This window comes from Hemibagrus wyckioides, linkage group LG06 (genome assembly GCF_019097595.1).
Source record: "Hemibagrus wyckioides isolate EC202008001 linkage group LG06, SWU_Hwy_1.0, whole genome shotgun sequence".
In the NCBI taxonomy this organism is placed as follows: domain Eukaryota; kingdom Metazoa; phylum Chordata; class Actinopteri; order Siluriformes; family Bagridae; genus Hemibagrus; species Hemibagrus wyckioides.
Genome location: NC_080715.1, coordinates 10,594,155 through 10,621,150, shown reverse-complemented (window position 1 = coordinate 10,621,150; position 26,996 = coordinate 10,594,155). Strand labels below are relative to the sequence as shown.

Genomic DNA, 26,996 nt, shown 5'->3' with positions numbered 1-26,996 from the left:
CTATTTATGGTAGACCACTTGACCCCATTAGTTAAGCTAGATTTATGATCATTAAGCCAGATACTACATACCTCTTCAGATATAACAAAAGCTTGGACCTACATGATAGTGTCAATCAAAGCTAGTTCACAATCTACTTCACAATAAATCTTACAGTATGTCTTTAATAAATTGTTATGTAACATACTTTTGATGGCTGTCTCTGACTGTATGCTGGACATGGAATCCAAGGACTCAGAGGAGGCTCCATTGCCAGACTGGGAAGCTAGCTGATTCTGTGGGATTCCCATCCTCTTCAGACTGCCTCCCTCTGAGGTAGAACGGCGTAGTATAGACAGCAAAGGAGTCTTTTTGGTTTCTGTCTTTTCCTTTTCATCTTTCCTTTCCTCAGAATGACTCCTGATCTTCATGGATATGCCGGCCACTGTGTTGCTGATCTTTCTACGCATGGCTAGCACAGGGGACTCATTTGGCTTTTTGGTCTCTGGCTCTGGAGGTGCCTCTGGTCCTCCATCCATTCTCATCATCTCAACTTCCTTTTTGTCCTGTGACCCTCTCCGACCCAAAGCCCAAGATAAACGTCGCCTTGGGACATCTTCATCTTTTGGCTTTTCCTCATTCCTCTCAATTGAAGGGGACCTCTTTAGGCGCATAGACAGTCTTCTCATAAAACCTGGGTCTTTTTCTGCTTCACGGAGATCCTGAACAGATTTGGACTTCTCCTCCAGTTTTCTATGAACAAACTCTAAAGGTGCACCAACCGGTCCAGGCCGATACATCTCTTCTGTAATCTCAGGAGCAGCTATAGTGGGTTTTTCTTCTGTCTTTTGCCATGAAAGAAGTTTCAGCCCACGAGTGAGAGAAGACTCACGTTTCTTGAACCGAGCCTCAAAGACCTCCTCAGAGGCAAGATCCTGGATTTGACCTCCAGGAGAAGGCTCTCTATTCGGAGAAGCAAGTGTGGGAGTCTTGGGTGGACTTGGTTCCTTTGCTGGTTGTTCTACTGATGCAACTCGAGAGAAAACTGCTGGATGTTCAGTGGTTTGTTGAGTGTCTGACTTGGATGATGGTGTTGTTGACACCAGAACTGGCTCTGAAATATGTCTGGACATGGTGGTAGGAACAAGTCCAGCTGTAGAAGGTGTTGTTGAAATATTTGTAGATGCAGGGATGGTTGCAGGTTGGCTGGGTGGCTGCAGGGATGGAACTATGATGGCCTGCATGATACTTGCATATGCAGATGTCCTACCATCTGGAAGTACAGTTAGTACAGGGGGACTGGGGGTGACATATGTTGAGACAGCACATTGAGGTGGCACAACTGGGGCAACCTCAGTGGTACTAGTGGGTGTAATGATCTCTGATGATTTAACCAGTTCTACTTCTTCATCAATTTCTTCATTCTCCATCTTAGGGAAAGATGGTTCCCGTTCTATTACAGATTCTACTAGTTCCTTTTCCTCTCCTTCATCCTCTTCTTCAATCTTCTCTACAAACACTCTTGGCACCATAACAGGTGTTGACCTACTTTGTGGGACTTTCTTAGGTTCTTGAACAGTTTCGTTTAACATGCTGGAATCTTTCTTTTGAACTGCATCATCATTTGACTTCTGATCATCACCTTTCACTATAGTAGCAATGTCTTTTTGCTTAATAGGAATTTCCTCATGCTTAATCTCCCTGACAGGTGATGGTTCTTTGTCCTGCTTCTTTGGTTCAGGAGTAAGTGGCTTTGGGGTAGTGGGGCGAGAATCTGTCTTGGCTGGCTCTGCAAGAACAGACATGGACACAGCTTCCTGCAGGCGACGTTCCTCAACCTGGGCTAAAGGAATCTCTAGGGGTGCCCCAATCCTTCTGTGTAGGGGCATAGGCTCATCGTCACCCTGGCTGAAGGAAGCACTCTTGCGGAGCACTTTGGTCTTTGGAATGTCATCTCGAGGAGTGTCACTGGATGCTGCCCGAACTAAAGGAGGGTTACCCAGACGAGGTCCTCGTATAAAACACTTATCATCACCCATGCCCAAGGTCTCCAGCAGGGGGCCTCGAAGGCCACTCATCTTGTTGTCCACAGAGCCTCCTCGGAGAAGCCTTTGTCTCATCAGCTCCAGTTTCAAGGCATAATCCTCTTGGCTCAGCTTGCCTGCTCCTGGGCTTGGACTCCTTCGTGGCAGTTCCATAGACACAGACTTTTTAAGGATTCTTCTACCTTCTGTAGGACTCTCCTCAGCTCCCTCCTCTGGCTTGATATGGAGTTGTAGGGCACTATCCGCTGAGCTTCCTCTACGCAGTTCACCTCTACGACGTGCTCCATCAGGCTTGTCAGACTCCATACTTGACCCTCTGCGGAGGGGCCTTTTTGGCTGATCTGCCCTCTTGGACAGTTCCCCTGGTTCTTCATCAGAGGACCCTTTTTCATCATCAGCGGGTGTCCTTTTCCTTGCGCGACCTCGCATGTCAGCATCACCACCTTCATGTAATTGCTCACACTCCATGGGCTCAGGCTTTTGAGCTATTGGCCCTGCCCTTTCAAGGTTGCTATTACTCTTGATTATTTCATCATCCCCAATAATCTCATTCAGTGACATTCTGGAGCCTGAGAACTCCATATTCAGTGGCATGGGTATAAAAGGCAGCTCATCAATGTCTTCATCAGAGTCTGATGAAGAGGAAGGAGGTGGCGAACCTTCTTTTAAATGCCGTGGGACAGCAATGGAAATATGACTTGAAGAATCGTCCAGCAATGCAGGTATTGACCTCATGACCATTTTGGACTTGTAGCTAATAAGAGATCTCTGCAAATGGTTTAATATTTGTTACTATAAAATAAAATAAAAATCCAAACAATATAGTGAAATATAGAAGGATGCAAATAAAAATCTATGTTTCTTTTCTGACCTGCCATTTTCTTCTTAACAAGAATTTTTTGAGGGACTCTGTGCTGATGTTCTTTCCTTTATTCAGCATCTGAAAAAGACAGATGGTTGTCAGAAAAATTTATTATAAAAATTATTCATCATGAGGAAAGAATGACAATAACTGCCACTAGTATATAATTATAAGTGTATGTTCATAATAGTATATGTTCAGCACACTGATTAGAAAAATAATGCTCAGTGTCAGTTTGAACAGTATTCATTATGAATTAATTTAATTAACTGTTTGCTAACTTAAATAAATTAATTTACAATGTAATAATTAAAAAAATAATTAATGACAATAAATAAAAAATACATCTAAAGTGAGATTTAAAGTGTGTATATATTGTATTTCCTCTCTGTTTTTTGTGCTTTTTGTCAAATTCAAATTTTTTTTTCTTTCATGTGAAAGATGAATTCTGATAAACAAAAAGATGAGTTTCTCCTAAAACTAAAGTAAATTTTCTGTGAAAATGAAAATATTGAAAATGCAGATTACAGGCCATTCTGACAAATTAACTTGTCTTCTCTCTTTTAAGAGTTTTTTGGCTGTGATTTATCTCCCTCATACCTTGAACCATGGATGACGCAGACACTCGTTGGCATCTGGCCGCCTGTGGAGATGATGACGCAAGATGATGTTAAAATGCTAAATATTCAGTGAGTAATTTAGAAACCATTCACTAATGACTTGTACAGATAGATTTAACAGCACTTTGTACTCACAGTCTGTCAGCCACTAGTAATTTGATGACAAATCCTTTTGCTTCATGGCAGAGATCTGCAAACATGCTCTCCTCAAAAGCCACGTTGTAATTCCTGATGTTCAGCACGGAGGTTCGGTCATTTTCTCCCGCAAATGGAGATACACCAGTTAGACTAAATAATAGAGGAAACTTTACTTAGCATGGTCACCTAGTGTTAAATAAAAGACATACAGTAAACTCAGCAAATGTGAAATATTGTAAGATCAACACGATACTTTCCAATTATAAAAAAATTCATATTTTTGTATCAGATCTGGTTCACAAGAAGTCAACCTACCACAGATATGTCAAGACGCCTACTGGCCTGGGGAGGAGAAAAAAAGCTATAAGTTAGCATATTCATGACATTCTAGCCTGTACACTATATTTTTATTCTGAGATAAGCACCAGGTGGTTTACCAGATGTCAGTTGCCTTGGAGACTGGTGTCTGGTTAACAATCTCAGGGGCAATGAATTCTGGAGTACCATATTTGCAATACTGTGGATCACCGGGTGTAAACTTCACTGCGTTTCCAAAATCACAAATCCGGATCTGATCGCTGGAGTGGTCAGCCATGAGGATGTTGTCCGGCTAGGAGTCAAAATACAAGTGATTGGGATCAAGAAGAAGAAGAAGAAATATGTCTTACATGATTAGATCATTTTCTCAAATTCATAGTTGCACATGATTAATGATCATTAAATACAGAAGAAAATACAGTATGGTAGTTTTACTTAGAATATAAATTGGAATATATCAATCAGTGTCACAATAAAACCCTTGGGAGGAAATGATTTAGAGAGATTTTCAAGAGATTGCTGATAAAATAGAAAAAAAGTGGACCAAGAGGTCAAGAGTCAAGAAGCTTTTAGTGTCATTTTAGCCATATACACCAATCAACCATAACCTTATGACCACCTGCCTAATATTGTGTTGGTCCCCCTTTTGCAGCCAAAACAGCCCTGACCCATCATGCTCTGTGTATTCTGACACCAGCATTAACTTCTTCAGCAATTTGAGCAACAGTAGCTCATCTGTTAGATTGGACCACACGGGCCAGCCTTCGCTCCCCACGTGCATCAGTGAGCTTTGGCCGCCCATGACCCTGTCGCCGGTTCACCACTGCTCCTTCTTTGGACCAATTTTGATAGATACTGACCACTGCAGACCGGGAACACCCCACAAGGGCTGCAGTTGTGGAGATGCTCTGATCCAGTGGTCTAGCCAACACAAATTTGGCCGTTTGTCAAACTCGCTCAAATCCTTACGCTTTTTCCCATTTTTCCTGCTTCTAACACATCAACGTTGAGGACAAAATGTTCACTTGCTACCTAATATATCCCACCCACTAACAGGTGCCATGATGAGGAGATCATCAGTCTTATTCACTTCACTTCTGACTGCTCAGAACGTTATGCCTGATTGGAATATAGTCGTTGCAGTAAATACTGAAATAAAACAACATTACTCCAGGACGCTGGCACAACATAAAACACAGAACTAAGCAGTAATGTGGTAAATAATAATTTATATCCCGACTGTAATAAAACTGTATCTATAAATAAGTTTCGTTATACACTAAGTAAAAGTTATATACCTGCAATGACAAGAAAAGTAAAGCTCAATAGTATGTTAAGGTTTGTGATATCAAAAGCAAGCTAAAATAATAAAATGCACAGTGGCAATAGCATACTGCTATATACGATAATAGACTCACCTTAATGTCCAAATGCAAAATGTCATTTTGATGAAGATAGTTAATTCCCTCTAAGACCTGTCTCAGGCTGGAGCGAATCTATGAATTAGATAAAAAAAAAGAGATAAAAGCATATAAATTTTGAATACAAAGTCTTAAAAACACATGACTCTTGTGCTGTACTTCACTTCAACTCTACCTCTGAAAACCATCCCTTTTACAGAATTTATTCACACCTAAATCTACTTGCGGACCGGTCTGAATGAGTATCGCCATTTGTCACTTTGAGGTTTCTGAGAAAGACAGGAAAATGTCACTCACCTCTGCCTCAGTCACTGTTGATTTCTTTGTTAGCCTATCCAAAAGCTCCTCATGGCATCTTCAGGTAACTGTTAAGGGCAAATACAGGTTCCTAACCTAAAAATACATTATATTTGTGTTCGTGAGAGAGAGTTAGTTATAGTGAAACAACATTGGCCGTGATTCCAGCTAGCTTAGCAACAACGATAAAAACAGATTAATCTTACACACACAGCTGCTACAGCCTTCATGGCATCAAGCCAAATTCATTACAAAAAGTAAGACTACAAGGCCTCACATTGTGGCCCATAAAAGGCTTCATTGCGAACACTCAGCTTTGCTCATGTTATATATATTTCAATCTGCAATCTCATCTCACTTTACCATCTTATACCCTGTTCCCTTTTATCCTATATAGCACTTCAATTGAAATTTACTAAGCAGTTACTAATATAAAAACCCCCAAAAACCCAACTCAGTTTTAGGCTAATGGTATCCTAAGTCTGTGACCTATTGAATGATTGTTAATATATTCATTGATAGAGACTTTAAATCACTTTTGGATGTTGAGAGAATCTGCCAAATGCCAGAAATGTAAATGTAAATGTAATGAAATACCCAAAGGTGATTATTTACCAATAACATAACATCCTGAAGTGTGTTATTCCCTTTTACAGCACAGAAATCTTTAATTTATTAATAAATTATACAAAAAATAGGACAAATAAAATAGCTAAAAAGCAACACTGGGGACATCTTCCATAATGTTTTTTAAAATAAAAATCCCCTCCCGGAAAACATCACCAAATCATCAATTAAATGTTGTACTCTGCTAAAAAAAAAATTATTAAATTATAAAAAGTTACTCTTAGACCAAACTACAATCAGAGTTCCTACAGAAAATTAATCAATTTAATAGAAATAATATTTCTTTTTCTTCATTATTATTGACGTGCCTGAAGTTACAGAGAGTCTTGTGACATTTTTTTCATTTACAAGCCAATTATTTATTATTGTTTGCGTGACAATTATGTAGATAGAATTCACACCCTAAAGGTTCTCTCTCTGTAAAAAATAATGAAAAGGATACATCTCAGTAATGATGATGACAGCGTTCTTCTTCTCAAAGGCATCATGAAAGTAGATGATCCTTTCGTGGTCAAGGTGAGACAAGATGTTCATCTCCCTCAGGGCTGAGGCTTTTCTCTTGGCTCGAGCTGAGATGAACTTGGCAGCATACTCCCTTTTTCCCGCCTTGTGTGTAACTCGCTTCACATACGAGAAGGCTCCTCTGGAACAGTGCATGTCACAGGCACAATTAAAATGAAATACAGGCTCAACATATTTTTGTGGAACACTTTGGAGGATGTTTTATATTTGCGCCTGGACGATGAAAAGCTGAAAACCCAGCAGCCGGTGGAATGTTGCCTGTGGCTTTAACTTACTACATTAATGGTTGCATGTGTGATGGGGGAGTTTCAGGCAGGTGAAGTGATATGTCAGTGATGATAGAGTTGTGCTGTGGAGGGACGGAGGTGAGAATCATTCAATTTTATCCCGCAAATGGTCTGTGATGTCTTAGAGAAGACAAAGTCTCTCCGGGGAAATGTACAGCAAAAGAGAAATGTCATTGAGCCAAAGAGAAGGGAGAACATGATAACATTATTCATTAACAAGCTTTACGTTGACCGTAATAACGCTGTCAGATGGCAAGATGAATATGCAAATTGCTTCTGTCTTAGAATATATTTACATTTGCAAGTCAGTTTGCACTATCTAGCAGAGCACACACTTTTTATTGTGTGCAGACCAAATAATCCCTCCCCTTTGGTAGCTGTCATATAATAGGGGAGAGCTGGCTAGTTGGTGGGAATTGGCTGTGACTAAATTAGGGAGAAAATTAAAAAGGAAATTGTGTAAATATTAGTGCGTGTATGTAATTCATAGTTGACTGGCTGACAAGTAGGTTCAACAACCAGAAAAAGAAAAAAAAAACTACTAGCAAAACAAAAGTAAGTATAGCATCAGCTAGTTGTTCCATTTTCCTCCTGCCTGCTGCACTACACTCATCAGCCGAGGCATGATCTAGCTGATGGTAGAACGGCTGGAATTGTCACTAGGCAGATTCATGATCAAAAACAAGGAGTGCAACACAAAGCTGTCATATTGTCAGGTCAACTCCCACCTCCTTAGAGAAGTCTGTTTCCCAGATCACACAGCGGTATACAAACATGGCTGCCATGTTAGGTTTTAATAATACCAGCCTTTTAATCATGTATACCTGTCTTCAATCACATCAGCCACTATATAAACTCTCTCTCTCTCTCTCTCTATCTCTCTCTCTCACACTCACTCACTCACTCACTCTCGCTCACACTCACTTTCTCTCTCTTCTCACTCACTCTCTTACACACACAGACACACACACACTGGAGTATGTTCAGTTTATGTTCATGTGACTTTACTAAGTCTTTGGATCATATATTGTTTCTCTGATTTTAGCTTTCAGGATTTGCCTGTACTGAGTCTTTTTGCACACAATTTCTGATAACAATTTTGCCATTTGATTAGTTAGATTGTGGTTGCCATGTTTGCTTGCATAACATGCTGGTTCCCTGTGGTTAAACATGTCTATGGCAGTGTGAACTTTTGGCTTTCAGCCTGGATTTTTTTTTTTTTTTGCAGAAACAACAAAAAATGTAGTATATGATCATGTTTGTTTGTTTCCTTTAGTCATTTAGTTTAATGCAATTAAATACCTAGCAAGCTCACTATATGTTATTATATTATAGTATCTGCTGTCAATGATAGCCTGTTCACTCAGGTTTATGCTCAAACAAAACATAGGTCTGTTTGTGGTGTGTGTATGTGTGTGTCTCATGGTGTAGCAGCTACAGCGGGTGTCTTGTATCTTGTTTTTGTGTGTGTGTGTGTGTGTGTGTGTTTGAATGCACTACCCACAGGCAGACATGAGGATTATAATTACAGACACACAGGCTATAACAGAGAACAGAGCAGAAATATGACCAGGCAGGTCATCCTGCTATTAACTCCTCTTAGCACCGACTTCTCTAAAACAAATAACCCTCTTCTTGCCTATGTAATGTTTATTAATACATGACCTGTTTTCAAATCTATTTAGCTACTAAACCTGAAGGCGACATATTACAGGTTGTGGAGATTGTTTGTCATGTAATAAGATTTGTGTTAACCATTATCTATAGAATCATTTCGGTAGATTGACATCATGCAAATATGTTCAAAAGGTTAGTTTCTATCACAAGGTTAAATGTAATTAAACCCATGCTATCTAAAGTAATGAAAACGAGCCTTTTTTTCACTAAATCTCCAAAGCTTCTAAAAAGACCAGAACATTTCAGCGAGCTTCAGTACAATAAAGTGAATCTCCTCTGAAAAAGAAGTCATGTCAGAGATCAGCATAAATTTCCTTTCTTCTCTATTTCAAACTGAAATTAAATAAGACCACCCACCCAAACATTCACAGACCTTTGATGCTAACGCTTTCTTGAATGTTAAATAGCCTGATGATTCAGAGGGGCTCAGACAGATCGTCAGTAAGAGCCGACGGAGTTGATTCTCCACGGCTGCGGTCTGGCGTCTACAGTCATTACAGAGAAATGGTGCGTGTCCAAGCGAGGCTGCAGGTGGATGACTCACCTCCCGATCTCTTTGTGAACGTCATAGTAATCAGTGAGTCGTCTCATCCTCCTCAGGATAGACTCCTCATCCTCCATCGGGTCATCCTTCATCTGTTTAGCTACAGACGCACGCAGGTAGAAATATGAGTACGCATACAAAAATATGGATATGCATAATACAGAGAAAATCTCTAGCTAAAAAAATGATTTTTCGAATTAGAAATTATTTAGATTCAAATTTAGATTTAGATATTAAGTTAAGATTTAATTGAAATAATCAAAAATGAAAAATATCACAGAGGAAAATTAACAGCTAATAAAAATAATTTTTAGAATGAGAGATTATTTAGATTAAAATTTAGATTCAATTGAAATAATCAGAACTGAAATATAACACAGAGAAAAACTAACAGCTAATAAAAATGATTTTTAGAATTAGAAATTATTTAGATTAAAATTTAGATTTAATTGAAATAATCAGAAATGAAATATAAAACAGAGAAAAATTAACAGCTAATAAAAATGATTTTTCGAAATAGAAATTATTTAGATTCAAATTTAGATTTAGATATTAAGTTAAGATTTAATTAAAATAATCAGAAATTAAAAATATCACAGCTAATAAAAATTATTTTTAGAATGAGAGATTATTTAGATTAAAATTTAGATTCAATTGAAATAATCAGAACTGAAATATAACACAGAGAAAAACTAACAGCTAATAAAAATGATTTTTAGAATTAGAAATTATTTAGATTAAAATTTAGATTTAATTGAAATAATCAGAAATGAAATATAAAACAGAGAAAGATTAACAGCTAATAAAAATGATTTTTAGAATTTGAAATTCTTTAGTTCTTTAGATAATTTTAGAAATTTATTTTAGATTTAGATATTAAATTAAGATTTAATTGAAATAATCAGAAATGAAAAATATCCAGAAATGGAAAATAAGTATTCTGTATGTTGAACCCTGAACTGTGTGCAAATATGGAACAGGATTGATCTAAACTTTAACTTCAGATGTCTAGATTTAGTGAACTTTAAAAACAGGACCCGTACTAGCATGGACAGTGAGCTCAGCCTTGCAGGAAACGGAGCCAGCGATGTTTTTGGCAGTGCAGGTGTAGACTCCAGAATCTTGTGGCTGAGTGTTGAGCACGACCAGAGAGCACTCGTTATCATCATACACAAAGGTATAATGGCTACCCTCTGATAGAAGGATGTCGTTCTGAAAAACAACAACAAACACCTCAGGAAAAGCTTTGATGCCAAACACTAAAATGTGCTTTTCATAAAACTCCCCATTTTCTACGATATACAGAATCTATTAGCTGTAAACAAAATGTTTAAAATATTCTCTAGTTTCACTGAAATTCTCTATTGAAATTCCCCAGATTTGCCTTGGCTCCACTTGTGCAGACTTCAGCTGTTAAACACAGTGAGTCATAGAGTTCGCCCCGAGGCACAAGCTGAAACATCCAGTGGTATATTTAATAGCATAAATTAGCATGCTTAAGAGAGCGTGGGGATTCTCCATGGGAAGTGAGGTGGGTGTAAGGGAGATCAGTCAGTGAAATAAAGGAGGCAAGAAAGGCAGAGAGAGATAGCAAGACCACCGAAAGGAGTCTTTAAGAGCTGGAGAAGAAAAGAAGAGAAAGAGAAGGAGAAGGAAGGAGATTTTGGGTGAAAGTGACTTAGCTGCAGCTAAAAACAAGCTTTGTTACATCTTTACAAACTAAAGGTCTCTCTGATTGACAAAGCAAGTGGAGATTCTTCTAAATTGAGCATGGAGAATAGAAATGAACTGGGATTTGTATTAAAGATACAGTGTTTATAAAGACAATCTCAGGAAACACATTTTAGAACATGAAATGCCTATGAAATGGCATGACATGAAATCAAACCACAAAATAAGAAAAAAAATAATAATAAAAAACATAGCAATAAATAAATAAATGAATAAAATAATTAAATAAATTAATAATACAAAAAATATATAATAATAATAATAATAATAAAAATAATAATAATAATAATAATAAAGCAAATGGTAAAAATAATCTACCTTGTACCAGAGGATGTCTGGAATGGGTTTCCCTTCCACTACCACAGCAAAGCGAGGTGTCTCCCCAACACTTACATCCAGATCCTCCATAATAGACTCAAAAGTTGGGGCAACTGGAGAGCGAGTAACACATAGAGCAAGAATGGGAGAGAAAACAATAAAACGTTCACTGACAAAAATATCATAGGATTTTCTTTTTTTACAGCTAAATGGCAAAAGGTGACCGATATGAGTAGACTCTGTGTAGTGCTTTGCCTACCTGCCATCTCCAGGGTGAGGAGGCAGGAATCAGCTCCATGTGGATTGCTAGCAGTGAAGCTTAGTGGTCCCACATCACTGCTCTTCACCTTACAGAGCTTTAGCGTGTGTTGGTCATCATCAGGCATGCTCATTTCAAACAACCCAGCTCTGTTTGACAAGGTCGCGCCTCTCCTGATAAAAAGAAATAAACAATCAAAAAAATAAACATAAAAAACATCAGCCAGTTTTACTACAGCACCAATTTCCTGCAGTGTGCAGGACATTTTCATGGTTTGTTTGAGTATAGTTATATTGTTTAACTTCAAAATACTATGATTTTCCTTGTGCTTGGGATACAAGCCAAAGCAAAACATATTACAGTTAAAATATTTCTCTTTTTTATAACTATATATAGAAGTTGTTACTGTCACCACAGCGGATTATCTGATCAACATATTTTCGATTTTTGCACAGGTTTTACAATAGATGCCCTTCCACACTCAACCCTCCTATTTTATCCTGTCTTGGGACCGGCACTAAGAGTTAATCTCTCAGTGGCTAGGATGGGAAACAAACCCAGGAAACGAACCCTTGCCACAGAGCACGGGATCCTGACGCTGGATCAGGGACTAACTATATACAGAAAAAAATGTCAAAATGTTTATTATCTAAAGGATTTCCTCAGGCCATCAAAAATACCTCACACACTTGCTCTATCAGGTTGATTTAGACTAAAAAAAACCCTCGATAACATAAAGTAAATGCTGTAAAGACACATTTTTCTTTTAATGTCAATGTATCATAAAAAAAAGTAAATGTTATCATCGGTGTCCAATTAAGCATTATTGATGTCCCTACCCAGTTATGATCTTGTAACTAAAGCAACTAAAATTATCCACTGAATGATTCCACCTCAGAGACAATTCCTAATTTTGGCTATAATTCCAAATGTAGAACATATATACAAAATTCAAGCTTAATTTGTGTGGAGAAGAATGTGGTAACAGTTTGGGGAGTGGGAAATCTTAAGTGACATAACATTATCTGAGGTTGTATTGAATCTGGGGTTGGATGATGGCTTTGTCAGAGATGACACCATGATCATGCAAAACATAGAAGTATGCAAAAGTAGAAAAGGCTTTAAAGAGAGGCATGAAAGAGTTAAAGCCACTGTTCAGGTATGTTAATATTTAGAAGCATTAAAAAAAAGACACATTTGAATGAGTAATAGAAAAGTCCCTGCAGAATTATGACCCACACCATGTCCTCTCAATTAAGCTTTTCACTGGAACCAATTTATTTTCCATTTGGGTTAGACCTGAAATGACTTATTATGCAGATTGTTATAAGTAGCTTTATAGACCCAAGGCATGTTTGTATAATTGAACAGATAACTCACATCTTCCAGGTGACAGCTGCATTGACGTGGTTAAGAGTGACCGTAATGCTGACCGACTGATTCTCCACCACATACACCATGTCTGGCTTGTCAGTAATAACTGGGGCCTCCTTAAGATATGGACCTGCAGGAAAAGATGCAAAAAATGTCAATCATACTGTAATAATTTTCACTAAAATAGCTCACTAATATGTTTGTTTGTGCTTACCCCTGTCTATGAGCTGTACTGGGTCTGTGGCCAGAGATGGTTTGCTAAAAGCTTTGCTGGTGATTGATAGGATCCTAAAGGCATAGCGGATACCCTTGGATAGAGAGGTGACAGTGTAGGAGGTCTGCTTTAGGCTGGACGCAATTATAGTCCATTGTATAGAGCCCAAGGCCTGCTGCTGGACAGCGTACATCAAAGTGCTGGGATCTGGAACCATGAAACAGGTTAAAACACATTTTCAGGCCTTTTTTGATCAGACAAGTTTGTTTGACAAGGGTCATTTACTGGTGCACCACTGGCCAGAATATTTAAGTGGAATGATATTTTGCGGCTTTCTTGGCTAGGTCACTCTTGTAAAGAGACCGAAACTCAAAGAGGATTTATCCTGGTTAAATAAAGATTACTAATTAATTTGTAAACAATATTTTTTTTGGAGTGGACCATTACAAAATATTAGTTAAATGTCCCTGTACTACTTCACTTATCAGTCAAGGCAGCAAAGGGATATTGGCAATTCAATACAAAGGAACTCATAGGAATTTATAACAGAGAAAGTCACAGCAGTAAACATGCAAGAGAAAAAAAACAGGATGATTGACAGCTAAACTATAGAATATGAATTGCAAAATGCTCCACTCCAAATCTATCAAAGATGGGGCAGTGTGTGTTGCCTATATTCATGAAGGAGCAGTAAACATCTGTATGAGTGTAAATGTTGTAGAGAGAGTACCAATTGATGGGTCCAGTCGTTTGGGTTTCTTCCAGCTAAGAGTGACAGTCTTGCCAGTAATGGACTCAATTACCGGTGCTCCATCTGGAGGATCGGGAAGAACGTCTGCAAAAAAAATAAATAAATAAAGGGAAAAATCCTATCTAGACCCACCCATTAACTCCGACATGTGGTCTATTCCTCAAATGAAATGACAGTCTTATCTTTTAGAGAGAGGATGCAGAGAGGCTCAACATAGATTTTCGGGTTGGCTGTCTCATTAAACGATTTAGCTCTAGGATGTTTCATTTCTGAGATGACAATCAAAGGACCAAGAAATCCAGGGCACAGTTGTACTTGTATGGTATCTGCATCTCAAGTACATTTCTTTGCAGTAAATCATTCCAAGCATTTGAAATAGAATTATATGGTGTGAAAGTTCCTTTTATGGTGAGAATCTTCCTTCCAAACTAGAAAGTGCTAAAGCTTCGAACCAAATTGACATAGTTACTGAAAAAAGCATTGCTGTTACAGTATAGAAAACATCTAAACACTACTCCAATCCCAGATATTATTAAATTATTGTTAATAGTAATAATTAATAAAGGTATTTAATCAGCAGTTTATTTTATATTACCAATTAATACTTTAATGTCAGCTTTTGTTGCTCTTTTAAACATTCTTAATAAATGGGAACTTGTTTTTGCATTAAATTGGAGATATTAGGCATAGATATTTGACATATTAGACTAGTAAAGTCCACTTTGACAGTGTAGATAGGTATTCAGATATTTTGCAACACAATTTCTGGACAAAATGAATAATAGCATGCAGTCCAATGCACATCTCTAGTTCTTTCTGAACTAGAATTTATGCCCTGTTTACTTCAGGTTTACATTCAAATACAGATACGGATACAAATATGTGGAGCACTGAGATGCAGTACAGATAGTGACACTGCATTACGCCCCTAATAAGTTCATTTATTAACAACAATTTAGACCAATGTTTGAATGTTTTAATCTCATTAGCTAAGGTTGTGCTGAATTGGAAATGGACTATTCTTGATATTATGGCACTGTATAAATATGGTATTAAAAGTCTCGATAAAGGTAGAAAAAGATCAGTATTCCTTGCCATCCTTCAACCCAAGCAGCATCCAACTGAGCAAGAGGTATATCAGACAAATCCAGGGCATTTGAGATATACTTTTAAATAAATGATAGCATTTCTCTCACCTGTTACATACAGATGGGCATAGCATGTGGCCTTGCCCACCTTGTTGGAAATAACGCTCTTGTAGACACCACCGTGGGCATGGCAGACTGAGCGAATGACAAGACTGTGGATATCTCTGACTGCAGATGAGGGAAAAAAAACATTAGGAGTGCTTAAGAGAGATTAAGAGTGATTACAAGTGATAAAGTTAAGGCAGTTTCAAAGCGAAAAGAAGCCTGAGGGTATTAAGAAGGACATTCAGGCCAGCATGTAGAACACTCTGTATATTTCAGTCTATCTCAGCTCCTGACACTCTTATTTCAACTCAACACTCCAGTGTTGACGTTCTGACCTCCATATAGAAGACTGAAATATTGCAATGACTCACACTGCGTCATCTTCCTGTCCTCTGTGCTTTCAATCTTCTTGCCATTGTGGAACCAAGAAATGGTGGGATATGGAAAACCGGCCACTTTGCATTTCAAGATGGCCTCTTTTCCCTCGACAACATCCAGGTCGTACAGTGGCTTAACAAAGTCAGGCATAGTAAAGCGCTCTACCTCGCTCTCAGGAACCTCTGGCTCCTCAGGAATGGATGGCATCTTCTCTAGCTTAGCCCTAATGGGAATTGGAGATTGAAAGAAAGTCAAGCAGAACATGGGAAAGAACGCACTGTAAATATTTGACTCCAAGTCTAAACAAAAAATATCCATTGGTATTTGGCATACAGTCTCAACACAGGCAAGGAGAATCAAACACTAATTTACATAAACTATAACTGACTGTAGAAGATAATGTTTTTATTTGTATTTTTATGGAAGTTTGACAGCAACATAAACAAAGTATTAATGCTGAGCAGTAAGGGGCTGTGACAGTTGGAGCACTGTCGACCTTTGGTGTATACAAAAGGCAAGAATTGCTGATAATCTGATAAAAATTCAATCATTTCTAACGTACTCTTCATGAAATTCATTTAACTCTAGGTTACGACTCAAAAGGTGATCCTTGTCCAATAACAGCACCTCCTGTAAGGTTTAATCCCTTTACCATTTACAGTTAAAGTTAATGCTGTGGAACAATTGTAAAGTTAGCGCTTGCATTATAGCAGCTAAAAACAGCCATTTGCTCTTTGTTTTTTTCTATCATTGAGGTTAACAAGACAGAGAAACCGGAAAGTCTTCTCTGCTGAAGACTCCCCTGTAATAAATGCTAATCACTAGTTCACTTAATTGCACTGCTAATAAAGTGATTCATTGAAAACTCAATTAAAAAGACAAAGCTCAAAGAGAGCTAAAAAAAAAAAAGTAAAAGAAGCGGCTTAGCCCCTGCAGCAAGGGCTCATGTTAAATTCCTTACACATAAATTTACACAAACTTAGGTGTATATAAATGTTCCTACAAACAGTTTAATGAATAAATGTGTTGATTTCTCTTTTGCTTAAATTCCTAATTGGGAATTCCTATATGTACTTAGAAGGATAATTATAAACAAGAAGAGTTTACATCTGAGATGACATAGCTGGCCGGGGTTCCTGTACATAGAGCTCTGCTGAGCACTCAGCTTCCCCATGTTTGTTCTTGGCCACCACTGTGTAGAACCCCTCATCATCACTGCTCACATGGGAGATAACCAGCGAGTGCCGGCCTCCTTCCTTCAGAATGCGGATATCCTCACTCTCCACCAATGGATTGTCTGGAAAAGAAACAGAGATGTCCGACGGTTTAGCCAGGAGCTTGACAAATTGATAACAGTTTCTCATGCGGAAAAAAATGCTTCTTACCGAAGTGAGTCCAGGTGACCACAGGTGGTGGCGTTCCACTGACTTTGCAGTCAAACCGTGCATTTCGACCCTCGATCACCTCCAACACATCCAGCTTTCGGGTAAACAGTGGCTCGACAGAAGCAATGACCTTCATCTGAGCACATGAGGTCAGTTCCTCTACAGAAGACAAGCAATGGTAATCAGTATGATAATGAGAGCAATTCTATAATGAAGGGCAGTGTTGGAGAACTAATCATGACCAGTTTCAGTGCTGGAAAGTCATGGCACTGCAAAGATTAGTGCTTTGATATAACCAAATAGATAAATATCCAATTTAATCAACAAAAGCTGAACTGCAAAAAATCCAATGCTCTAGCCATTTTAATGTGATACAAAGCAGCCTTTTATAGAACATGATTATCAGTGGACAAAAGCTTCTGGCTATTTCTGGCCATTTTTACACCATGATGTCATGTCTGGAGATGCTCACCTTTGGCTGTGCTCAGTTTACAGGTGTATGTGCCACTGTCATCCTCATGCACTGAGTTGAGCAGCAATCTGCACCTCTTCCCGTCGAAGTGCATCTTACAGTTCAGAAGCGCTGGCTGGATGAGCTTCCCATCTGATAGCCAGTCTACGTCCATGTCCTGTGGTCCGATCACATGGCATTCAAACATCACAGATTCTCCTGCCTTCACCATGACATCCCTGAGAGGCCGAATTATAGCGAGGCCAGGTTCTACTGGAGCGGCTGAAAGATGAGTAGAGATCATGAAGTAAGACATAAGGCATGGTGGCCCACAGATAGTTTTAGTGGGTAGTGTTGCAACCTCACAGCTCCAACGTAGTTTTCTTCTGGGGTTTCCATGACTTCCTACCTCCCCACAATATTCATGTTGTTGGTTTGGCTATGCTAATTAACCCTAAGTATATTTGTAACACTTATGCACCAGTTAAACCTGGGTGATTCAGTTATTAGTATCACACTTACGATTCCACTTACAGAGAGCCTGAAATGCAATCTAGCAGAATACTTTGCAAGTCCATGGATAATTTGTCCATCATATAAGATTGTCCTTGTCACAGCAAATGGAGCTTGGCTAAGAGCCTGAAATCTGTCAACTACCCCAGTAGGCAAGATACATTTGGTCTGCTAATAGCCTGTGCTAATGACCTTGTTTTGTATTTAAAGTGTTTCTATGAAATGTATCTGAATTTTCAAGAAAAAGAACTCTACTTTTTAGAATGCATTTTTTTATTGATATTATATTATATGATATTATATATTAAACTATATATCTCATCACAGATGTGTCATATAGCATCATATCCTAACCCAAGCGAGAACATTTACATTTGCAGCATTTGGCAGACACTCTTATTTGGCAGACATTTTTAAGGACATTGCTCAGGGGCCTAGCAGTGGTCTTGGGATTGGAACTCATGACCTTCAGATCAGTGGTCAACTGCTTAGAAGTAAAGAATCTGGAGGCTATCCCAGGATCACTGGGTGTGAGGGCAGAATTCACCCTGGATACAATACCAGTCCTACCAATCCAGTCAACTCTACCAGCTGCACCACTGTGCTAATATTTTATTTGATTATGTAATTTCTCAGAATACTTGGACTTTACTCGAACCTTAATACTACCAAACTTTGTAGAATGTAAAAGAAATATCTGACATAATATTAGTAAGTAGTATTTGGTTTGAGGTGCAGTTTTGAAGACTTGCTGAATCTTCACTGATTTGCCACACACACAGCAGTAGCTTTCTGGAGGCAAGCACAAATCACTTTTTTTTTTTATCCTAGCGTTTGTCCCGTGCCAATGGCCGGATCCACTGTTTTTAGCAGATCAGTTTGATCCACATGATTTGGCACAGGTTTTACGCCGGATGCCCTTCCTCTCGCAACCCTCCCATTTTTATCTGGGCTTGGGACCGGCACTGAGAGTTAACTCTTCAGTGGCAGGGTTGGCGCTGTGCCTGGGAATCAAACCCGGGCCACAGCAATGAGAGTGCAGGATCCTGCCGCTGGACCACCTGGAGGCCGCAAGCACAAATCACATTATACAAATACATTAAAGATTTCAGGAACAGGACCATCCCACCCATATGTGGCCCTTCTCCAAACTGTTTCCAAAAGCACATAAAAATATTATATATCTGGAATGTGTTCATATGCCATGCCTTTAAGTGTTCCTTTCATAGAAACCAAAAGGCCCAAACCTGTTCCACCATGACAGTGTCCCTGTGCACAAAGCAAGGTTCTCTTGTGGCTGATCGAACACAAATTCAGTTCAATTCAATTTAATTTTATTTGTATAGCGCTTTGAACAATGGACAATGTCTCAAAGCAGCTTTACGATAGTAAACCAGAGGCAAGAGTGGCGGGGGAAACCTCTATGACGATATGAGGAAGAAACCTTGAGAGGAACCAGACTCAGAATTGAAGTCATTCTCATCTGGGTGACACCTGAGTTGTGTAATTATACATAATTTCATTTATACAACTGCATAAAGTAAGCATGCTAGAAAATCTAGTGGAAAGCCTTTCGAGAAGAATGATATATTAGAGATATATGAGATATTAGAACATAAAAGGGGGGAATACATTTCAACATATGGATTTGAAAGTCAGGTGTCCAAAAACCTTTGTCCATATAGTGTACTTTACTTACACAAATGCTTTTCTGAAGTGAAACAAATCCAGCTTTTCAACGCTACAACTCTACTTGAGCCAGAGTAACTAATGAAGCTAGCTAATTCACTTCATTTACATTCGACTAGCTAATGTTATAAATAGCAAATCTAGTAGCCTAAGTGCATGAACACCCACATGAGCTATTTTCATGGCTGGTATTTAAATCAGGGACAGTAAAATGTTCCATGACATCCCTGAAATTATCGACTAGTACTCATATTTGTTCTCATACATAGTTCTGGAAAAAATGCTATCCATGCACCTGTAATATATAGTGTTCCTTTTGATAGAAACGTCAGAAAATCATCATTAAATGATCTATGTGGAGAAACCTACAAGTAATAAAGATTTAATGATCATTATTCTAATCAGATGGCACTGTGAAAGAAAAAACTCTGAGGCCCTTCAGTTCAGTTTTGATGTAAAGTGTGTGTTTGGGAAGAGAAGAGGCTCTTGACCTTACTGCACCACAGACTAGAGCAGATTGGCTGTAATTAAAGCAGACACTGTGTGAGAAGGAGGTCTTCAACACTTCCACACTGAGACACACAAACAACTGGTCTATACAACATGCTCAACCTTATGGTGCAAGTCTACAGGTATTAGCAGGTGCCAGTATTAATATTAAGCTTAAACCTTACGGGATCTTGTTTATGCTTTTCAGTCTGCAGGTGTGTATTTTAAAAAGAACATATGCTCCTGATGATTGACCACATCATTTCCAGGACTTGATGTAATTCTTCTGTAATTATGATGATAGATTATAATTCTGAGTTTATAGAATACAGAAGGTAAGGGCCTCACCTTTCACCTCTAATTTGCCTTCACACTGTTTGGTGCCATACTCGTTGATGATTTTACAGGTGTACACACCAGCGTCAGACTTCACAGCTGATTTTATTATCATCTCACAGTTGCCATCTTCTGTCTCACGGACGATGTGTCGAGGACCTGTTTTTATGGTTACTCGGTCCCTCAGCCTAGATTTAGGGGAGAGGAAAAAAAAACAGGATTTATAGTTAAATTGTGCTCTGCTGTTGTAGATAAGATTTCAAAATAGACCCATAATATCATATTTGCTTATTATACTGTCATTACACTATTATACAGCTTATATACATAAGGCCATGCAGATAGGAGCAGGAGATGCACTATTTCTTGCCAAAAGAGTTCACAGAGCAACAGATTGAGAGTAAAGCTGTGCATCAGGACTGGGAACCTACTAAGGTTGCATGAGTGGGATGTTTTTACTTTTATGCAAGGAGTCAGATATTGAGTCAAAGGTAGACTGTAACACTACCTGATGCATTTTTCAATGTTGCATTGTCAACACCTATATAACTGTCTGTTCTTTGTTGTGGGGTTTAGATTTGGCTACTAGATCTAATTAAATTTATTAGAAAATGTTACCTGCAGGTACAAACAAAATGCAAGTAGATAATGGTAGGGTTCATACTTAAATGAAATGAAATCAACAATCAAGCATTTGACTTTAGGCCACACCCACTTCTAGTTTAACCCTAATCCTAAATGAATAGATACACAGCCTAAAATACTCTGAGATCACAATTATTATACAATTATTGAGAAGTAAAAAAAAAGATTACATTACATTACATTAAGCCTAGAGCCTGAACAATCAGACTACCTATTAGTCACATTGATTTAATAGTTATAATTTAATAGTATAACCTTTTTAAATATTATATAAACATTAAACAAAAACAAGTAAATGAGGAAATAAATAACTTTAAACATATAATTACATACAATTAAAATTTAACATCCAATTACTAAGTTTTAACTAAGCTCACAAATATTGCCCTTAAATATTTTGAACTAATCAAAACATTAAATAGAACAAGAATTCATTTAAATATCATTAAAATAATTTCATCAACAATATAAGCATGGGACTTACCTTTTTAAAGATTAGTGTGTAAAGAGCTATTATGTTGTAGCTTTCTTTTGTGTAGATCATACCACTTTGACAATATTATTTTGATATTATTAATATCTTTTTTCTATTAATTAATATATCAAATGACAGAACCTACCAGTAGAGCATTGGTTTGGGCTGGCCAGTTATTCGGACAGACATGATCACTTCCTGTCCTTCTATGACTGTCTGATCTCCTACAGTAACCTGGAAATAGAAATATGTGATAGAATCTCACCAGGACACAAAAACAGGCTTTTGATTCAACCCTGTGTTATTTAATTGTCCAAAGCTAATATGACAATTCACCTGAAAGGCAGGGGGCTCTTTAAACCGAGTGTCTGTGGTCTTCCGGGGTTCAGGACCACGGTAGGATGATCCGACAAAATCCATAGCCTCCTCCAAAGGGCTGAGGTACTCCTCATCAGACGTGATGGGGCTACTGATGTCCATGGGAACACCAAGGTTGCCTCTCACGTCTTGGCTAGGCTCTGGGGATTAGACACATTATTGTCAGAAGTCTGTATATTTAAAATCCAGTCAAGATGAAAATAAAAGGGCACTGTATGAACACAAGGTCATTGTACAAAAAATGCTGATCATGGAGAAAGACTACAAAGACTAGCAGGAAGAAGAAGGAAGAGAAATGTGCTGGCAATAAAGGTTTTTTAAGTTGACTTTTAAAATGGGAGAAGGAAGTTCAGTCACGAAGGTCCTGGGGGAAGGCAATATAATTGAATTTTTCCCCAACACACACTCGCATGCGAACACACACCTCCACTGATGTCAATTTGGATTTGGGATTAAGTCTTTTGGTGCTCAGAAGTATAAGAAAGCAGAGATTCTTTGTGATGGGTTAACTTTAAGAGTTCAGGAGCGATGTATGCTGAACATTTGGAATGAGTAAAGACTCCAGCTGCTGAATATTTTGCAGTCTATTTATGATAATAGCAGACATATCAAAGAAGGGAGAACTCTTAGGGAGAAATTCTTAAGGGAGAAATCTTGCAAGGTCATGAAAGCTTAAACCAGGATCCTTCAAATAAAGTAAAGGGTCAAAGCCAGGCAATTTTACATGAGCGGATTAATATGGTGCTCAAACAAAAGTGTGTTGTCACACATGATATCTGGTCCAGGAACATTAGAGACTGAATCCGTGAAGCCTCAGATCTACTGAATTTGGATTGAATAATGAAATGTGCATATTTTATTATTATTAACCTAACACTATAGATACATGTCACACATGCTGACTGGGACAATTATGAATGGCTTTATAAATACTGGCGTAATATCCGTACATCAAATTACATAATCTTCAATTGCCTCCTAACCAGTGACAGGCAGAAAAACTCATTCTATCCACACAAGTTCACTGAAGTGTAAAATTCACACACACTAGCAGGGATTGTGCCCGGATCCTATCCTGCCTCTGTTAGACAAGCTTTTGTATCTGATCTTGGTGAGAGGAGAGGTATTCAACGGAAGGAAGCGTTAAGTAAAAAGCCATCAGTCTGCATTGTGGATGGCTGAGGATAGAATGAATCAGGTAATGCCAAATCCAGTCACTCAGTGTGACAATGTGGAGATTCTGCTCAGTACTTTTATGAAACATTGTCCATCCTGGAGATGGGAACCAGAGCTGGACGAATGAGTTCTGGGGATATAATGACATGTTGCTGTACTCTCTGTACAAACCCAGCTTATGTTCAAACTTCTGTGTTGTTCAGATAGCAGGAATTAATAATAATGATACAAAATCAGTAGTTTCAGCAAAATACTAATTAACATGAAATGTATTTGAAATTATTCAGTTTGAAAATATAATCCAAAACACATATACACTATAGGCAAAACTGTGAAATGTGAAACATTTACATCGTAAAAATAGCCTCATTCGATTTAGTATTGCTTCTTTTTTTTCTCTTTTCTTTAAAAAAACCTTTTAAGAGATAATAGGTTGTGAGTTATTTGATAATATAAAACAAAAAGGCTTAATTTCATGTATTAATATCATACACTTAACTGGTTCCTAATTTGGTTTGGAATTTTATCCTGATTTTCCTGATAATCTTTCTATTTCAGGGTTGTCATGAACACTAAATCAGGTGTGTTTATAAATTAATAAATCATTATTTATTTAAGAAACTGCTGTATACAAAATGCCAAATGCCAGTTCCACAAACCAGAGAAATATTTTGGAAAAACAGCAAAACTTCATGTCAGTGAAAATCTTGTGATATTACTGGAAAATTGACTTTTAAGAGAGTTAAAGATCTATTTAAATTCATATCTTCGGCCTAAACTTTATAAATTATCATGTTCAATACAATAACAAGTTAATTTGATTGGCAAACCAGTGCCAAAAGTGTGTGAAGTGGTTTTACTGTCAGAAAGCCCATGCTGCTATAGGTTCAGAGCAGATCCTGTCAGCTTACAGTGGGAATAAATAGACAGCAGATACAGGGTTCTGCTCATCACCTCGTGCACAGTGTGTATTACATCAACCAGCATGTGATTATCACTCCTAAACTAGAACATCTATAAAGCACCCAAACTCTTACTACCTGAATAATACCATTTTGCAACATACACTAACAAAATTAAGCAAACAAACATAGATACAAGCAAAAACCAATACAATGCAGTACCTACAACTGGGTATTCTACCAGATTCAATGATTGTACCTTTCTTGAATATGACATTTAGTTTTAGAACAGTCTTACACTTACCTATGCCTCTGGTGGCCAGACAAATGTAGTGCTGTTGTTAAATCCTGTTACCATTTATAGCAATCATTTCTGTTTGCCTATGTCTTCATTTAAGAATTAATTGCAGAGTTTCTTCCAAGCAGCAGTGCATACACACAAACACACTATACATGCAGAGCTCCTCCAGGCTCCCATTAAAGACTATTTCAGAAGAAGAGACAGCCATACAGTACCATGTCTCTCATAGCAACCATCCTATTTATACATTAGAATAAGCGGTTCAGTCCTAGCAGAGGCAGTATGGTGCCATTTCAGTAAATTGATACAATTGTTTTAAAAAATTGTGATTCCCCGTGTTTCATTTCACCTGTAATTGCCTTAGGTGTCAATTTAACTAGTAAGAAAATGGGGCCTTTACTACCATGTCATAGTCAGATCACTGTTAGTATTTCAAGACAATAATAATAATAATAATAATAATAATAACTTTTTAATTTATAATAATAATAATAACAATAATAATGAAGAAGAAGAAGAATTATTATTATTGTTATTATTATTATTATTATTATTATTATTAGTATTGTTGTTATTATTATTATTATAAAGTAAAATGCAAATAAGAACTTCAGCAGTGACACATTGCAGAAGAAATTCTAGCCCTAAATCGCCTGATTTTATGTAAATCTTCCAGCAGGCTATTATTCAAAATGGGGTTGATATACAAATGACTGTGGCCGAGAATGAAAGTTGAATTTTAATAGGCAGATAGATTAATTGTATTTTAACTCTGCTCAAGCAGAATCATTATGCAGATGATCAGGACACATTTCCTACCAATTTTATTCCATTTCAAGTCCATTTCCATACTCATTCTCTTTTATTTTTGAACTGGTTTTACCTTTAAGTGCCACCTTGTATCATAAACACTGCAAATGCATCTTAAAAGCTATATAATGAATTCTGGACATCTACAACATCTATGCTGTAGTTCATTAATGAGGACTGAGTGCAAATGTCATTTACAGTAGATGACGCTTTGTAATGAGAGTTACTGAAAAGTGCTGTGGCAGCTTGTTTGCATCAGATGAAGCTTTTGAACATCCAGGCTAAATGAGTACTAAAAACGTGTAGCATCAGTCGGTGTGTTTCCAGTTTGTCCAGCTGCTTGTGTGCATTTCTGTTAAACCCACACCAACAAGATGGCAAATGAAGAGAACACAAACAGTAATAAATCAAATGCTTAGTTTAAAATAAAATAATGCACTGGGCGTGGCTGTGCAATCTTCAAACAACAGTCTGCTATTTGCTGTGGTTGCTATGGTAACTATTGCTATGAAGCTCAGGTTAGAGATTGAGGGGAGAGAAGGAGAGGTTGCAAGAGACACACACATATAAGGCTAGAGAAAGAAAGCAAAGGGCTTACTTAAATGGAAAGTGCCGGTAGAAAGATAAACAGGAAAGCATTCAATCTAAATTAGTAACCAACTCCCTCCAGGGATGAGTTTATCACCAGCACTGAGCTGCTAACCCAGACCTGTAGGAACGTAGGTTGGTAAAATGACTCACTGCTTCGTCCTTTAAACCCACTGAAATAACCAGAGGTGCTAAAATTCCCCACATCACCCTCCAAAATGCCTCCCCCTCAGCTTGGAATATAGAAAGCACTGAACTCTGAGGATCAATGATGTAATGGTATGTCACCTTTCTCTGCCTTTCAAATAGTCCTTTCCATGAATATACAAGAAAGAGCAAGGAAGAGCAAGAAAGTGAAATAAAAAAGCTAAATTTCCTTTAAAATGCATTTCGAAAGATAGCTTCTCAAGAGCCCTGAAAGAGGGATTAAGGATGGCATGCTTCTCTGTGGGGCGCTCAATACACATCAGACTTTCTAAATATACTAGTGATGAGATTTCTGACTCCGGGCTAGTGTCAGAAAACGGGCTTGCAATAACGTAATGTTCTGGACAAGTCATGCCAGAATGAAGAATTTAGTTTAGAATAATGTCTCTTCTCATCAGAAAACACGTCTTCAGTGAATGACACGTTATTCTTGACAGCCCTGGCAGCCCGCCTAAAACTAAACACTCACCTGGTTTGATAAAGAGGGAGGCGCTGCAGGAAGCCTTGCCCACTTCATTTGTGGCTGTTACAGTGTATGTGCCAGCATCACTTGGTTTTGTCCATTTGATGAGAAGACTGTGCCTCTCTCCCTCCACTTTCACCACGTGTGTGGGACTGTTCTTAATTTCCACGTTGTTCTGCATCCATGTCACTAGATTTTAAAAACTCATGCATGTAAGCCTTTTTGTATTCAGTGTCTGGTACAGTTTTATTAAGGATAAGACTGCAATGTTATTTTGCTCTGCTCTTTTCCAGCTTATGTTTATATAACATTAAATGGTTGCAACTCAACACTATGTACATATGGAATTAAACAGCCTCTAGTCATGTCAGACATTTAAGCTTTTTTTTGGTGCTCTCCAAAAGGTTAACAGGAAGAACTTGCCTTCAGGAAGAGGATTGCCAGCAATAATGCACTTCAGCAAAACCTCAGCACCAGAGGATGCTATTGTGTCCTGAAGAGGAAACTCAAATATTGGGGCCTCTAGAGGGTCTTCTTCTGCTGACACATAGGAGTCATCAGAAGATTCTGCAAAAGTAACCATGACAATAGGCATGTTACTGCAACAGAGTTGAATTTACAACCTTCAGATCA

At 38.0% G+C, this 26,996-nt stretch overlaps 1 protein-coding gene across 10 annotated transcripts in view; it reads right to left on the bottom strand.

Moving 5' to 3' along the window:
- spegb (striated muscle enriched protein kinase b) overlaps positions 1-26,996 on the bottom strand; it is a 91,350-nt gene that overhangs the window by 11,126 nt on the left and 53,228 nt on the right. For 9 of the 10 annotated variants that reach the window (XM_058391730.1, XM_058391720.1, XM_058391722.1 and 6 more), the window contains 26 exons: positions 26,787-26,930; positions 26,370-26,552; positions 21,875-22,056; positions 21,684-21,772; positions 20,431-20,606; positions 17,413-17,673; positions 16,941-17,099; positions 16,663-16,852; positions 15,549-15,778; positions 15,181-15,300; positions 13,964-14,068; positions 13,234-13,440; positions 13,026-13,149; positions 11,646-11,818; positions 11,387-11,499; positions 10,381-10,549; positions 9,338-9,437; positions 6,750-6,950; positions 5,681-5,738; positions 5,381-5,458; positions 4,082-4,254; positions 3,960-3,986; positions 3,642-3,794; positions 3,487-3,529; positions 2,896-2,964; positions 188-2,792 (listed from right to left, as the gene is read on the bottom strand). In XM_058391730.1, the coding sequence (XP_058247713.1) occupies positions 188-2,792; positions 2,896-2,964; positions 3,487-3,529; positions 3,642-3,794; positions 3,960-3,986; positions 4,082-4,254; positions 5,381-5,458; positions 5,681-5,738; positions 6,750-6,950; positions 9,338-9,437; positions 10,381-10,549; positions 11,387-11,499; positions 11,646-11,818; positions 13,026-13,149; positions 13,234-13,440; positions 13,964-14,068; positions 15,181-15,300; positions 15,549-15,778; positions 16,663-16,852; positions 16,941-17,099; positions 17,413-17,673; positions 20,431-20,606; positions 21,684-21,772; positions 21,875-22,056; positions 26,370-26,552; positions 26,787-26,930 (6,132 nt within the window). The remainder of the gene's footprint in view (positions 1-187; positions 2,793-2,895; positions 2,965-3,486; positions 3,530-3,641; positions 3,795-3,959; positions 3,987-4,081; positions 4,255-5,380; positions 5,459-5,680; positions 5,739-6,749; positions 6,951-9,337; positions 9,438-10,380; positions 10,550-11,386; positions 11,500-11,645; positions 11,819-13,025; positions 13,150-13,233; positions 13,441-13,963; positions 14,069-15,180; positions 15,301-15,548; positions 15,779-16,662; positions 16,853-16,940; positions 17,100-17,412; positions 17,674-20,430; positions 20,607-21,683; positions 21,773-21,874; positions 22,057-26,369; positions 26,553-26,786; positions 26,931-26,996) is intronic. The other variant, XM_058391724.1, reaches the window with a different exon arrangement.